The 12534-nt window shown below is 48.5% G+C and overlaps 4 protein-coding genes and 1 non-coding gene across 5 annotated transcripts; 1 reads left to right on the top strand and 4 right to left on the bottom strand.

Annotated features, from left to right (window-relative positions):
- Window positions 1–6: 6 nt before the first annotated feature.
- TRNAF-GAA lies at window positions 7–79 on the top strand. The gene has a single exon. It is a non-coding gene; the product is annotated as a tRNA-Phe (tRNA).
- A 1372-nt stretch (window positions 80–1451) lies between these two features.
- On the bottom strand, window positions 1452–4599 carry LOC102706783. Its single transcript, XM_040527470.1, has 3 exons — window positions 4001–4599; window positions 3350–3833; window positions 1452–2690 (listed from the first exon to the last, which is right to left on the bottom strand). Exons 1-3 carry the CDS (start codon window positions 4423–4425, stop codon window positions 1644–1646), a joined length of 1956 nt encoding a protein of 651 aa, XP_040383404.1. The 5' UTR covers window positions 4426–4599; the 3' UTR covers window positions 1452–1643.
- An 835-nt stretch (window positions 4600–5434) lies between these two features.
- LOC102707061 lies at window positions 5435–7160 on the bottom strand. Its single transcript, XM_040527471.1, has one exon. It carries the CDS (start codon window positions 6872–6874, stop codon window positions 5777–5779), a length of 1098 nt encoding a protein of 365 aa, XP_040383405.1. The 5' UTR covers window positions 6875–7160; the 3' UTR covers window positions 5435–5776.
- Window positions 7161–8770: 1610 nt separating this feature from the next.
- LOC121055313 lies at window positions 8771–9319 on the bottom strand. The gene has a single exon (XM_040527472.1). It carries the CDS (start codon window positions 9317–9319, stop codon window positions 8957–8959), a length of 363 nt encoding a protein of 120 aa, XP_040383406.1. The 3' UTR covers window positions 8771–8956.
- Window positions 9320–9877: 558 nt separating this feature from the next.
- On the bottom strand, window positions 9878–11769 carry LOC102712842. Its single transcript, XM_006660713.3, has 2 exons — window positions 11409–11769; window positions 9878–10470 (listed from the first exon to the last, which is right to left on the bottom strand). The coding sequence occupies exons 1-2, from the start codon at window positions 11586–11588 to the stop codon at window positions 10297–10299; spliced, it is 354 nt and encodes a 117-aa protein (XP_006660776.1). The 5' UTR covers window positions 11589–11769; the 3' UTR covers window positions 9878–10296.
- Window positions 11770–12534: the final 765 nt, after the last annotated feature.

The raw sequence follows: 12534 nt of genomic DNA on the forward strand, positions 1-12534 counted from the left end.
ATGAATGCGGGGATAGCTCAGTTGGGAGAGCGTCAGACTGAAGATCTGAAGGTCGCGTGTTCGATCCACGCTCACCGCACTTTTTTATTTTTTTCCTTCTCCTGCTGAAACGGAAACTTTTTAATATAAAAAAAATACAAAGAGAGATTTCTGTTTCTAACAATTTTTAGTATAAAAAAGTACAAAGAGATATTTTTGTTTCTAACAATTGCATAAATATGCCCCTAACGTGAGAAAAATTGTATTTAGACCCCTTAATGGCCTCCTAGGGCATGAAGGATCTAAACGTAAAATATCCTATACATTTTGGTACATATTGCTTTATAAATTTTATAAACATGTCATATGAAATTTGATTGGGTCAAATTCTATATCAAACTTATAGGACTCGATTAGATTTACAAGTTTATAATTGATAACATTTTTATCTTAAATCATTTGGAGGACCAAATATTCATTACGAAATCTTAAATACATTTTTATAAAATCTTATATCTACATTACAAACGACCTCCGTTGGAGATAAACTATGTTTCCAAAGTGGTAGATCTCGATAAGATCTATAACATTTTAATTGATCACTTTTCATTTAAAGTTATTTATGGTATTTGTACATCTTGTTAAGATCTGTAACTCTGATGTAGAGCTTATCTTTATTTGAGCTCGTTTGAAACATATATATGAAAAAACTATTTATGTTGTCAAATAGTATTACTAGTACCGTAGCACTGAAAACCATGATTCAAAAAATATTTTACCATTTAGGCCCTTCCCACGTGTTTTCACTGCTATAAAAACTAGTAATACTTTTTTGATACCCTAAATAATTTTAAATTTAAAAAAGTAATAAGCTACAAAGGTATATGGTTTGTTGATGTAAATCGTCTGAAAGGTGTACCACCCAATTACAAGAAAATACTATTGGTATGACATGTCAGCCATCATGTTATTAACATCGGGTTGTTAATAAAGTTCTATCTTTGTGATAATTTGAAAATGCTCGCTAACATTGTACTTCTTTGATAGTTTAGTCAATAATGTTGCAGTTCTCTTAAATTTACATGACCTATGATTTATGAAATGTGATAAAATCCCTCTATCTCGGCAATATTATTTCGTAGCTTAATACCGTGGAGGAAAAAACTATCATTTTCTATCAAATATTTCCTCCGTTTCATATTATAAGACTTTTTGACATTGTCTATTTATAAGTATGCTAATAAATCTAGACATATCGATATATAAATAAATCTAGTTAAAATTAGAAAGTCTTATGACGAGAAAGTACTAATGTATTCAATTTGCTATCCTTGATCTTTGCATTTGCTATTATAGCCAAGGGATCTGGTATGCCTCCTCCCTTTGAATCCTAAATCAAGTTTAAAAATAACCAGACGAGGTGAGGCCCCTGCTGACTGTGAATGATTGATCAGACAGCAACTTGGCAAGTGTTTAATGGTGTTGCTACAAACACAATCGATCTTGTTAGTCCACTAAATCCTCCAAATGCTGCAGACGCAATACAAACACAAACGATCTTGTTAGTCCACTCATAGCTGAACTATTATCACCTGCTAGCTGCTACAGGTTACACTAATATCTGTTCTAGCTACAACGCTACACTGCCCAAATTGGCAAATTTTCTACCTCCTTCCTCCCCGTTTCGCCGTCGACGTCTTCTCCGACCGGTTCACCTTGGCCCTCTTCGACGGCGGCGGCGTCGTTGGAGCGGCGGCACCTCGTTTCGACGGTGGCCGCCCGACGCTTCTCTTTGGCGTGGCCGTCTTGGTGGCGCCCTTCTTGGGGCCACCGCGGCCGGCCTCCTTCCGGCCGGGCCCTTTCCTCGTCTTCTGCGGCTGCTCCGGCGTCGCCGCCGCCACCACCGTCGTCGCACGCTTCCGCGTCCCCATCGGCGAGCCCTTCTTCTTCTTATTTGACGGCGAGGAGCCCTGGTTTAGCCGTTTGAGGAAGTCCACGGCGTTCCGCTTCTTGGCCGGCCCCCCTGCGGCCGCGTCGGCGCTCTTCTTGTCGGCTTTCTTGCCTCCTTCGCTCGCCGCCTCTGTCGCTTCCGAGAGCTTGGCCAGCTTGCGGCTCGCGCCGCCGCCGGAGTTCTTGCCTGGGCCCCGGCCCTTCTTCGTCCTCAAGCCCCACGCTTTGTCCGTCGCCGCCGCCACGGAGACCTTCTTCTCGCCGTCGTCGCTGCCCTCCCCTTCCTCCGCGACCTCAGCCTTCGCCGCGGTATCCTCCTTCCTCGCCGCCGCGGCCGCCTTCGCGATGGAGCTCCGCTTCCGGCAAACGATCAGCGGCTTCCCTCCCTTCTCTATCAACGACCCGACGATATCAGCACCGGCGCCTGCGCCTGCGCCCTCAACCCTCCGCGCATCCTCCGCCGGCGGAGAACCAGCCGCCGCCGCCGCCGCCACGGCGGCGCCAGGCTCCTGCTTCGGCTCGCGGAGGCTGAGCGAGGCGAACACGAGCGCGCGGGCCTCCCCGGCGGCGCCGTGCTCCGGCCCGGCGCGTGGGAAGAAGACGAGCGCGTTGGTGCACAGCAGCAGCAGGTCGCGGTAGAGCTCGGCGGCGGGGTAGTACCGGCAGCCGCCACCCTCGCCAGCCGCCGCCGCGTCCAGCCTCCGCCGCACCATCTCGATGTCCACGTGGCGCCTGATCGCGCCGCGGTACGCGTCGCTCTCCTGCAAGTGGATTAACTTGCCCGTAAAAAAAAACGAAAAATAAAACGAATAAAAGAAAATAAAATAAAAGGAAAAGAAAATTAGAAAAAAAATCTGTGGGGGCATCTGGCTGGAAGGCACCCCACCCGCACAACTGATTGCTACGCTGCACCCAACCAACCGCGCGGAATCGCTCAACCAAAAACCGAGCGAAAAAAGTCGAAATTTTCCAAATCGCCGTATACTAATTCACTTCTAATTTTCTCTAGTTCGATTTGAAATTTTCACTTTTTTTTGTTTAAACAGCAAACAAACAAAAAAAATATGTGAGGTGCACATGAACTTCGCCTACCAACAACCACAACAAACCAAACCGAATTCATAAGCAATTTGTTGGCACACGTAATTCGGATTAGTGCTGCTCCTAATCACGCCATCACGCCACATGCGTGCACTGCCAGCACTAATCCATCGCATCCAATCCCTATCTAGAGGACCCGTTAATTACGGGGTGGGACCCACATTCTGACACACGGCTAGGAAATTCCCGGTTTACCCCTCCCCCTAACTTTTGACCTGCTGCTGCTGCTGCTGATCAATCACAGCCTGGCTGGCAGGTAAAAGAAAAAAAGAAACGGTAGGAGTAAAAAAAATTAACGGTTAAATTGCTTTTTTTTTACCTGGCATTCGTGCAGCCGCTCGAGCAGCGACGCGAACCTGGACGCGAACGTGTCGAGCAGCCCGGCGAGCAGCTGCGACGACGAGCGAGCGAGCGGCGGCGGCGCGGAGGCCTCCTCGCCGTCGGCGTCCTCGTCGGTGCCGCCGGGCTTGCAGCGGCGGTGGCGGCGGCGGCAGAGGCTGGCCGAGCTCCGCAGGTCGCTGCTCTCCTTCGACGCGGCCACCGACTCGCCGGAGGCCTGCTGCTTCGCTCCCGCGGCGGCCTCGTGCTCCTCCTCCTTGACGCTGTGGTCCCCGGCGCGCGTGGGGGGTTTCAGATCTGTGGAGTTGGACTCCCTGCACGACCGGCCGGGCTCCTCGCTGGAGAGGAGCTCGTCGCCGTTCGCCGCCTCCTGCTTCGCCTCGCCGTCGCCGCCGCCGCCGCCGCCGCCGTGGATGCTCCGCTCCCTGTCCTCCCTCAGCCGTTTCACTTTCGTCTGCAACGTCCTGAGAAGAGAGGAGAATAAAATAGTTTTTTACTACGTATTTAATAATTTAAAATTTGGAGACCGAGAGATTTGCATCAAGCGGCTCATGAAACGCGCGGTTAAATCGTTTTCAAAAAGGTGGAAAACAAATTTAAGTTTAATTTGGATATTTTTTAGGGTGTTTACCCGATGGAGAGATCGCATCGTTCGACCTCGCGGCGGAGCTCGGCGACGCGGAGGCGGCGCAACTCGTCCATCCACCCGTCGGCGGCGGAGGCGTCGGGGCCGTCCGCCTCTTCATCCTCCTCCTCCTCCTCTTCCCCCGCCGCCGCCGCCGCGGCGCCGCCGTCGCCGGCGACGGAGAACCGGCGGTGGAGCTGCCGGAACCGGAGGCGGCAGCTGGTGGGCGTGAGGCCCGGGCGCGCGGCGAGGGGGCTCCGCGTCTGCACCTCCATGGCCACGGAGTCCCAGCTCCCCGTGCCGTGCCTGCTCACGGCGCAGGCCAGCAGCAGCTCCTCCAACGTCCCCCAGATCTCACCTCCCCCCAACGCCGCCGCCTCCGCCGCCGCCGGCGACGGCGACACGTCGGTACCGTCCGATCCGTCCGCCATCTCTCAGCTCCCCTCGTCCTGCTCCGCTCCGGCTGCTGCTGCTGCTTCTGCTTCCTGTCCTGCTCCGCTCTCCCCGTCTCACGCCTCGCTCGATTTTTATCACACGGATAGATAGAAATGGAGCTCGAGCGCGCGGCGGCCGTCGCACCGAGAGACAAAATTTTCGCGTTTCTCAGGGGGTTTTGCGGGAAGACAAGCGGGGCTGTTTTCAAACTGGGGCCCACCTCGGCCTTTCTTTTTGATTATTGTACGATTCCCATATTGCCCCTGATTGCTCTCTTGCTACTACTACTGTTGAGATGCAAGCGTCACAAACATACCATTCGAAATTTCTCAATGGGGGAAATTTCTTGCTTCAAATATAAACCCACACAGGTTTGATTTTCACGGTAAGGCCCTTTCAGAAACGTACGATTGCGAAAATATGTAAATAAAAAAAAGAATATTGTGTCTGTTGGATTTCTGCAGAAATTGGAAACAAAGGAATCTCATGCTTATTCTCCCTCTAAAATTTTCATGGGATTGTTGAAGATTTTAAATAAAAAGGATAGGATTAAACTCCTCCAAGAAACATTTCTCTGTGTTTCTTATCATGCGGGGCCTAACGTACGGCCGATCTAAGAAAAATCGCGGCTATGCCGACGCAATGGAAAACTTGATCTTGAAGGTGCGCCATCGTAAACATGGCAAGAATTCAGCAAGATCGGATCATTAGCTCGTGAGCTGACACGTGGGAATCTGAATTATTTTCCCCGGATTATCGGCTATGCTGGATTGGTAGTACGAGTGAATTGTTTGACTGCCCCAACTTGATCGGCTGTGTTGGATTGCTTGAGCGTGAGGTTACAAATTGCAAAACCTGGATACAGATCTTTGTCCACATATTTGAAGGAACAGACCATTATTTCATACAAACTCAACGCAAAAATTGAGAAGGCTATTTACCTTAAAATTTTGATTTAGCAACTTTGAACAAAGGTACGACAGCACATGGATGATTATCCAAAGCATGGAAACTGAAATGAAGATAATCTTGAAAACTAAAGCGTTTCATACATCTCAATAGAGCTGAAACTTCTACTGTAACAAAAGCAGCGAGTTTATACACGTCGAATTGGAGATAATTGGGGATAAATACTACTACTCCGTAGCAGGTCTAGCACAAAGCAACGGCTTGGAAAATAAGGCGAGATTATTACATCACCTTAATGAGAATTCCATTTTGCCTCCCTGAGGAAGCAAACTGCACCTACCAAAAGTATATTATTCAGCGCAAAAATTGTAACCCAGCAGCCATGTCAAGTTTTGCAGTCCTGCAGGGGTTGCAATGTCAGCAAGCCCTGACGCTTCTTCACTTCCGGCGTGCCTCAAGTGCCTTCTTCAGCTCCTCGCTTGCCTCATCCGACACCGGCTTCGGTCCACTGTCCACAAGCTCCTTGCTGCTGTTCCCATGGCGATCTGGCTTCGCTGGGAATGGCTGTTGTGGTGTTGGCAGTGACGCCGGTGACCTTCGGGCATCGCCTTTACCGGGCATTGAGGTGGCTCTACCGCCACCGATCTCGGCACGCAGGTCTTCCACGGCACGCCGCAGCATTATACTCTCTGCGTTGAGCACCTCGAGCTGCCTCTTGACCAGTGAGAACCCTTCCGTCTGAAATTCCGGTGCGTCCTTCTTCCCCTTCTTGTCGGCGTCGCTATGTCGAGGAGCCCGCGGCGTGTGCTCAATGGTGATCTTGTTCATGACCAGCAGCGGCAGCTTGCTGACGGCCAGGTTACCGGCCTTGCGCCCGTACCCATCGTCCGCGAGGGCGGCCTTCAGCTCCGGCGGCACGCGCAGCCCCCACTGGAACCGCAGGCTCGCCTTGCTCCACAGAGGCAGCACGCTCCTGGTCGTGAGGCGCATCCCGGACAGCAGCGCACCGACCCCCCCGCCGCTCTTCCCCGCGGAGGCCACGTTCGCCGCAAAGCCGTTCCCGCTGAACGAGAACGTTTTATGGCCGTCGTGGTCGTCGCCGTTGGCGAGGTCGGTCAGCTTGAGCGGCGGCGGCGGCGGGGGCGGAGTTGGTGGCACGGCGACGGGCGGGGAGACGACGGAATTGGCGAGCGAGAAGTCGCCGATACGGGGCTTGAAGAGGAGGGAGAAGGCCGGCGGGCTGGAGGACATGAGGTTGAACTCGGCGGAGATGGCGAACGGCGCGCGGGCGGGAGATCCGAGCGGGCCGAGGCCGGTGCGGACGGAGAGGGCGAAGGGCTGGAGCGAGTCGTTGGGGCGGTACGAGAGGCGGAGCGCCGGGCCGGAGGCGAAGGCCGTGGACAAATCGAATCGGAGGTCCTTGGCGTCGCCGCCGGCCGAGACGCCGGAGAGGAACGGCAGCCCGAGGACGCCGACGGGCACCTTGGCGCGCACCAGCGGCCGGTCGTCGTCCCGGAACCTGATCGACGCCTTCATCTCGCAGCCCTCCCTCCCGCTAGGGTTAGGATTTGCCCGGGGTGCCCCTCCCGACGGGGAATTCGCCGGATTGGTGAGGCTGGACGAGGGAGGGGAGCGGCTGTCGAGGTGGGGATTTCGAACCGCGGAGGTGAGGGATTTGTGGGGGCGGAGGCGGAGGTCACGCCACTTGGGATGGCCGGAGCGGCGGCGGCGGCGGCGGTGGCCGGATTTAATTGGGATTTGTGGGGCGAGGAGAGGAGGAAGCGGAAATGGAATGGAACGGGATTGGGTTGGATGCGCTGGAGCTGGAGCTGGATGGACCGTTTTTACCCTATTTTATTTTATTTTTCAAAATTACTGCATGAAACGGAGTAAGTATAACCATGTCTTTTTCTTATAAGTCAGAACTTGAATTTTTAATATTAAATTTGAGATTGGATTTGATATTTTTTCACTGAACTTTATTTTTTAGTCTTGGCCTATGCTTATAAGTAAAATTTTGAATTTTCAACATTAAATTTGAGGTTAATTTTGATATGTTTTTTACCGAATATTATTTTCTAGTCTTAACTTTTAGATCGCTGAGGCTTAATTTTGAGATGTTTTTCACTGAAGATTATTTTCTAGGCTTGGCTTTTAGATCGCTAAGTATATATATATAAATTTTCATTCATAAATTATTTATTATTTGTAAATATATCATTTGACTTTTAGATATGTGTGGTCATGTTCTCTTTCATCTTGAATGGTCTGATTCTTTCATTTGGATTGTCTGGTTGTGTTATTCATACATATGTTTACAGCTCACATGCAAATTCAGATAAGGCCCTCTTCCAATACGATGATTTTCAAGGAAAAGAGGATAAATTGAATAATTATAAGTGAAAAATCTGTAAAATTTATACATTCCAAAGAGTCACCTATGATAAAGAAACAGAACCTTGAATGTTCAAAAAAATTATGGCTCCCATCGAAATGGCTTATTAGAAAAGAAATAATATGGGTAAAATTTTTGTATATATTTTCATTGTGATTCAAAAGTAATTCTTATAAAATATACTATTAAAATCAATTTTATATTAAGCTTTAAAAATCAAACTTTAGTTTATAAGTAGAAGTGGAAACGAAACGGTGGTAGTCTAGATTACTTTTCTAATAATCGATACGTGCATAATAAGTTAATTGTTCAGTTTGTTCCATTTTGGACTGCAAAAATGCCATCGCCATCTGGTCCATGAGTACATCCGTCCAATTCCATAATAGATTTACAAGGCCCATTGACAGGCCTGGTCATCAACTCCTGATATGGCCTCCGAGCCCAAAATTACACCTTCGGGTGTGAATATACTTTTTTCAAAGTTTTACATGTTTGCGCTGCTAACGCTTTACGGGAGGGCTTTTTAAAACAACACCCTGCTGGAGAGCATTTTATATGACATGGCATATGATTATTTGATTCGACTGAATAAGCAAACAAGTGAGGACCATTTTGTAGTCGGTCCTCTTACTGTATCTACGAGTGTGTTTCTAGGTTCCGAAGGGGTTGCAGATTGATGTCTAACATCAAAAAAGTTTGTTCCATTTGTAGTAAAAAAAAAACGTCATACGTAGAGGCAGCAAGGGGCCACATGAAGAATGGCAACTGCATACCATCCCCTTATTCGTAGGCGTTGCAAGGACTTTTTAGGTTGGGAGGAGGTCACTTGCAAAGATAACCCTATGTCATTATTTCTACGTCCCGCTGGTCGAAGGACCGTATGCCACGCCACATAAAAGACTTTTTAGCGAGACAATTTTTTTTTTAAAAAAATACGCCTGTTTAGAGAGCTATGTGTATAGATATGTAAAACTTTAAACAAAATATACTTTCGTAAGTTTTTAAATAACAAATGTATAAATAGAAACATTGTTCAGATTGTCAAAACTTTCCCTATTTTTCCCTCGTGAAACCATACATCCTCCAAATCTTGAGCATTAGTAACTTCGTTTTTTGTTGTGTGTGTCAAAACGCACACATGATTCAAACAAAAAATGGTCTAACACTCTCTGGGAAAATCAATCCTAAACAAAGCTATCCAAACCGCTAGGGTTACAGAGCGATCAGCAATCCACAGCGCACGGCACGATCGCCGTGTGCCTGCACGCCGCCACCGTCGCCGCCCCGGCGCTCCAGAACACGCCCTCCTCCGCCTTCCACACGCCGTCGTCGAAGTTGCGCGCGTAGCCGGCCGAGTCGTACTCGTACCGCCCCGCCGCCCTCCCGGCGAGCCCGAGCCGCCGCCTCCTCGAGGCGCGCCACCAACGCCGCCGCCCCGCCGCCGCGCAGCACAGCCGCGCGAGCCCCGCGGCCGACGCCCGCCTCACCGCCGCCCACCACGCCCTCGCGGCGGCGGCCGCCGCCGCGCCTCCTCCTCCTCCTCGCCGGCTCTCGCACGCCGTCAGCCTCCGGTACGCGACGCCCATCGCAAGAGAAAAAAAAACACGCCACCCTGCTGCTCTCTTCTCTCTCGCGGGCGAACGTTTCCTTTTATAAATAAACGCACAGATGCGTTTTCCGAACCAGCTGGGGCGTGGGCCCCACCTGTCGGGGAGGAGGACCTCTTCCCACTTCTCCAGCTGCCAGGTGGGCCCACCACTGGAGGCTGGTCTATTATTATGAGCTCTAATAATCCTACTAATAAACTTAGTGGACATCACTATGCTAAACAAAAAATATTATGTTTGTCCAAGATGGAGGCAATTTGGCATAATGGCATCGTTTCCGGATGCGTATAATTAAGCTGGGAACAACAGAAGCACAGGCTGTTTGATTGCATTTGCTGAACTGATCAAATCAAAACTTCAAGTGTGCCAGTTTGCTGCACTAAGCCTTGTTTAGGGAAAAAAGAATATAGCTGGGAGATGAATATTAATAGAGTATCAACAAGTTCTTCCAAATCATTAGTTGTGACCAGCAAGCTGCTTTAATTGGTTAGAAGTTGGCATCTGGTAATGAGGGGCCATGACAGCTTATTAGCAGCAGCCAGAATTCCAGGCTCCATAGTGCTGGGATACCGACACAGCCTCATAAGACTAGTTCTATGTTCTGGGCTTCTGACCAATTAGACAACTTGTATCTATAACCGGATATATAGCTGGTCTAATTGCTAACATTAACAACATGGCTGGGAATTAGTAGTAAGTAGCACCATAACTGGCAAGAAAACTAACCAAGCTTCCATAATCTCAGCCCCAACTGCAACTGTTAAGGTTACTCCCCACAATGGATAGAAATATGAAATGCAGGCTAACTACTATGGATATGTTACTGAGTTTACGAACATTTCACAATTTCCTGTACAAAAGAATCCAATTTGAGACAAAGATATGGATCACCATTCACCATTACTATGCCTGTCTTTTTCAGCACACTAGTAGCTTCGCGGTGCCTAATTCACATCTCATTTCTTTGCCTTGGAGAAACGAAGGCACCTGTACTTTTCACCGCTAACTGTGATCTCAAGGGCACCGTCTTGGTTGTCTTGATTGGAAGCAGTACCCATGAGCACGCTCTTTTCCTTCTCCAAGTTCTCCTTCTCCATCTTCAGCCTTGCCTCTTGCCGTGCAATCTCAGCCTGTGAAACATGCAATTGGATCAAGTCATGCTGCAGCCTATGAAGTTACTGCTGATACCACATTATCATTTCATTTGCGAGGAAAGAAACATGAGTAAACCCATCAATCATAGTTCAATCTGTCTATCAAAATTCAACTGTTCCAAGCTTTAAACCATCTCAAAGAGGAATGTGTCCCCAACTTATTCTTGCTACTAATCTGGCAAAGATTTAATGATAAGAGGTTACCCTGCAATAATACCGGGTCTTAAATCACTCTTCATGACAACTAATCAGAACGGAGCCAGGTGAATTTGTGTTTACTTTTTCTTTACATGAGCAGGAATCAAGTAATGGAGTATTTAAATTTCCATTATCAAATACTTCATCATACTCAGAATCAACATTCTTGCAAATCAATGGCATATCACATTATAACAGCAACGTCAACTAAACATGTCACAAGAAATAAGCCAAATGGTAAAATTCAGTCATGAAGGAACAACAAATACATATGCGGATCACATGCACGTTTACTGCAGAAAATCCCAACAACATAGTTCACGCCTTGAGATGGTAGTTACTAAATCATAGTGCAGTCCAAGACTCCTACACCCAGCTCCACAAATGCATATCTCACATCTGACATTAGTTTCACCAAATGAAATTCAGACCATTCTAAAGTTGAGTAACTGTTGAACTGAAAAGTATACCCATCACAACTACTCTAATTACTACCTCACGGTGTGCTGCACATCAGTATCTATCAGTAATCTCATAAAAGATTAACTACTCCAAAATCTAAGCATTACGAGTCCCTGATTAGTACCAAATACCACTGTACTGATTAGTTGCTTCACCGGTTCCAAAAAATTGAGAAATGAAAGAGAAAAAAAAGCAGGAGGTGGATTTGGAGTGATGGGGAAAGGGAGAGAGAGGGAGAGCGAAGGGTCGTCAACCTCGCGGCGGGAGAGCTCGGCCTTCCAGGCGGCCTCCCGCTCGGCGACCTCGCGCTCCCGCTCCTGGATGTAGCTCTGCATCTCCCGCTCCTTCATGATGCGGTCCTGGATGTCCGCGTCCAGCGCCTCCTGCAGCTCCTTCACGAACCTGTCCACCACCGCCTTGATCCGCACCGACATCCTCCCCCCTCCTGATCCGCAGCCTAGAACAGGCGCAGCCCCTCGCCGCCGCTGGCGCCTGCCGGCCTCCGGCGGCTGGCTAGGGCTGTGCGGCCGCGGGCGCCGGAGTTCCTCTGCGCCGCTGGTTTCGTGGTCGCCCTTGTGGAAGGAGAGAGACCCCCCGGCCCTGCCGAGTCAGCAACCCCAGGCTCCGCTATACGCCTCGTCCACTAGAAGGCGTATTCAAGGGAAGACGTAACCATCCAGTGAAGACGCACTCCCCTGTTCTTCGCTGGGTTGAAGAAACTTTGAAGGATTTTTATTGGACCGAACTAATTTCTACTGTCCACGTTCCAAAATATATGCATTTCCGTATATTTTTCAAAGGACCATTGTAAATTTATCACTAATTTAAATCGTTACTACAAAACTGCCACTAAAGTATTAGAAAAATAATAGTAATCATTCTAGTAGTATAGAGAAATAGCAACAAAAAAATTTGCGAAAGGCCCTTCTTTCAAAACGTATCTAGATAGAGTGATGCCCAGGTGCATTTTAGAAAAGAAAGCATAAAATTCTTCTGGAGTATTTTGCAACCGAGTTTAAAATCTCTATAAAATCCTTATTTCATAAAATACTCATCTTTTGAATTAGAAAGATGAATAATTTCGTGTCACGCCCCGACCCTAGGAACCCCCTAGGCTACCCCGTGCTCTAGGAGATCAAGACTTCCCTCACACAACCAACATATGTCTTTTGTGCGTATTTTGTCCTCATTCATGTGTGAGTTCTCTTGAGATAAGCTTCCGGAAAAGAAGTTGCAACTTGTTGGTATGAGTATCTATTAAATGCTATTAAGCCTTGGGCTAGGATGTTACATACACCCATCCTCAAAGGACCCGACGTCCTCGTCGGTCCAACATACCCACACTTGAGCAAACAACCAGAAACGTTTCCCTCTTGGCCA

The sequence above is a fragment of the Oryza brachyantha genome, chromosome 9 (genome assembly GCF_000231095.2).
Source record: "Oryza brachyantha chromosome 9, ObraRS2, whole genome shotgun sequence".
In the NCBI taxonomy this organism is placed as follows: Eukaryota; Viridiplantae; Streptophyta; class Magnoliopsida; order Poales; family Poaceae; genus Oryza; species Oryza brachyantha.